The following is a 1,945-nucleotide window of genomic DNA, read 5'->3' on the forward strand; positions in this document are numbered from 1 at the left end:
ATACGTGTTTATTATGGTCTGAATTGGTGTATAGCCCGATAAAGCTCCCATATAAATCGATCTCTCTATTTTACTTCTTGACCCCCCAAAGGTCGCAATTCTTATTCGAATTGGCTGACATTTTACACAGGTCTCCAACATATTATTTAGTTGTGGTCTAAACCGGACCATATCTTGATATCGCTCTAATAGCAGAGCAAATCTTTTCTTATATCCTTTTTTGTCTAAGAAAAGGTGCCGGGAAAAGAACTCGACAAATGCGATCCATGGTGAGGGGTATTCGGTCCGGCCGAACTTGGCACGCTTTTACTTGTTCCTCGTTAATGCGAACCAGGGCACACGTAAAAGCAGCAAGAGCCATTGTCTAGCATTCGAAGCCGTTAATACAACTTTCAAAAGATATTTGCAATGTGTTGGCAATCAGTGTTAAATTCAGCTCTGACAGTATGACCAAATGTCGCAGCCGATGTGTCAGTTCCTGCAAAATTTTCAGCTACCACAATTTTCAAAAAAAAAAAAAAATCAGGTAACTTTATAAATTTCACAGCAACAAGAATCTTCGCAATTTTCGATTTTGAAAAAATGTGGGGTTGGCACTACCATTTCGAACATGTGGACCGATAAAGATATAATATAGGAATCAAATTACTAATCTTTCAAAGACCATTAGGGTCGTCTATACTATAAGACATTTTCAAACAATGTCTTAAAACAAATATAAACAATTTAAAATTTCCCCCACGACCAAGGAAAGTACCCTTGTGAAAAAATCAATATGCAACAAAGTCACCGAATACTTGCTACGAATCTTGGAAATAACACATAATTTTATTTAAAACCAAACGACCAACAATAATAACGCCCAGTGATTCCCCATTCACCAACAGACCAGCCATAAATGGCTCAAAAATCACCATATCAGCACAAAGAAGCGCTCGTAATGTAAATCACTAAGACAGGCAAAACAGAAAATTGAATTGGCAAATAAAATGGTATAAATACGCGAAATTGTAGACAACAAGGCAACAGAACTTCAGCAACATTCAAAGACGACAAGTACGCTTTCATTGTATTTTTTTCTATAGCCTACACAAAATGAAATTCTTTATGGTATTCGCTGTTATCTTTGCCTTGGCTATCTGCCTGGCCTGCAGCTCAGTTTTACCCGCCAAGGATGGTAAATTTGTTGATGGCGCCTTGGCTTTGAAGCAATTGGAACCGGAAGTTCATGCACGCTACAAGAGAGCCACCTGTGATCTGTTGAGTGGTACCGGAGTCAATCACTCGGCTTGTGCTGCCCACTGCGTGTTGCGTGGCAATCGTGGAGGATACTGCAACTCCAAGGCTGTTTGTGTCTGTCGCAAATGAAAAATTTCTACAAATTGTTATTAGTTGTATAAAATATTCAGTATTATCTCACTATTAAAGGAGCATTAAAAAAAAATAACATTAAAAGATTTTTGTAAAGGGAGGAGAAAATTCATTTTTAGAAAATTTCCTGCAAACAGGGCGTCGAAAAAATTACCTCGAATCCGACTCCGGACAAAATAGAAAAAAATGTTTCAACAAAACAAAATTATATTAAAACAAGTAAAAGATGCATTAAGTTCGGCCGGGCCGAACTTTGGATACCCACCACCTCGGGTATATATGTAAACTCCCTTTCGTGACAATCCGGTGAAAATTGGATAATTTTGTAGAATAAAATATTAGTCTTTTTGGCAGCTATATCCAAATATTAAACGATCTGATGTCGATAAGCCTAACACAAGTCACTGCGTCAAATTTGAACAAATTCGAATAATAAATGCGCTTTTTATAGGGCCAAGACTTCAAATCGAGAGATCGTTCTATATGCCACCTCTAACCAAATCTGGACCGATCTAGACCAAATTAAACAAGAATATATTAATCATCCTATTTTATTATAACTCCACTACTGTAT

The 1,945-nt window shown here is 37.2% G+C and overlaps 1 protein-coding gene across 1 annotated transcript; it reads left to right on the forward strand.

Annotated features, from left to right (window-relative positions):
* The first annotated feature begins 1,003 nt into the window (after positions 1-1,003).
* LOC106096093 (phormicin-like) lies at positions 1,004-1,459 on the forward strand. Its single transcript, XM_013263660.2, has one exon. The coding sequence runs from the start codon at positions 1,096-1,098 to the stop codon at positions 1,366-1,368; it is 273 nt and encodes a 90-aa protein (XP_013119114.1). The 5' UTR covers positions 1,004-1,095; the 3' UTR covers positions 1,369-1,459.
* Positions 1,460-1,945: the final 486 nt, after the last annotated feature.

Source organism: Stomoxys calcitrans, chromosome 5 (genome assembly GCF_963082655.1).
Source record: "Stomoxys calcitrans chromosome 5, idStoCalc2.1, whole genome shotgun sequence".
Classification (NCBI taxonomy): domain Eukaryota; kingdom Metazoa; phylum Arthropoda; class Insecta; order Diptera; family Muscidae; genus Stomoxys; species Stomoxys calcitrans.

What these genes read in the sequence shown, in the direction of transcription:
- LOC106096093 (XM_013263660.2), top strand. Translation starts at nt 1,096, where the DNA reads ATGAAATTCTTTATGGTATTCGCTGTTATCTTTGCCTTGGCTATCTGC.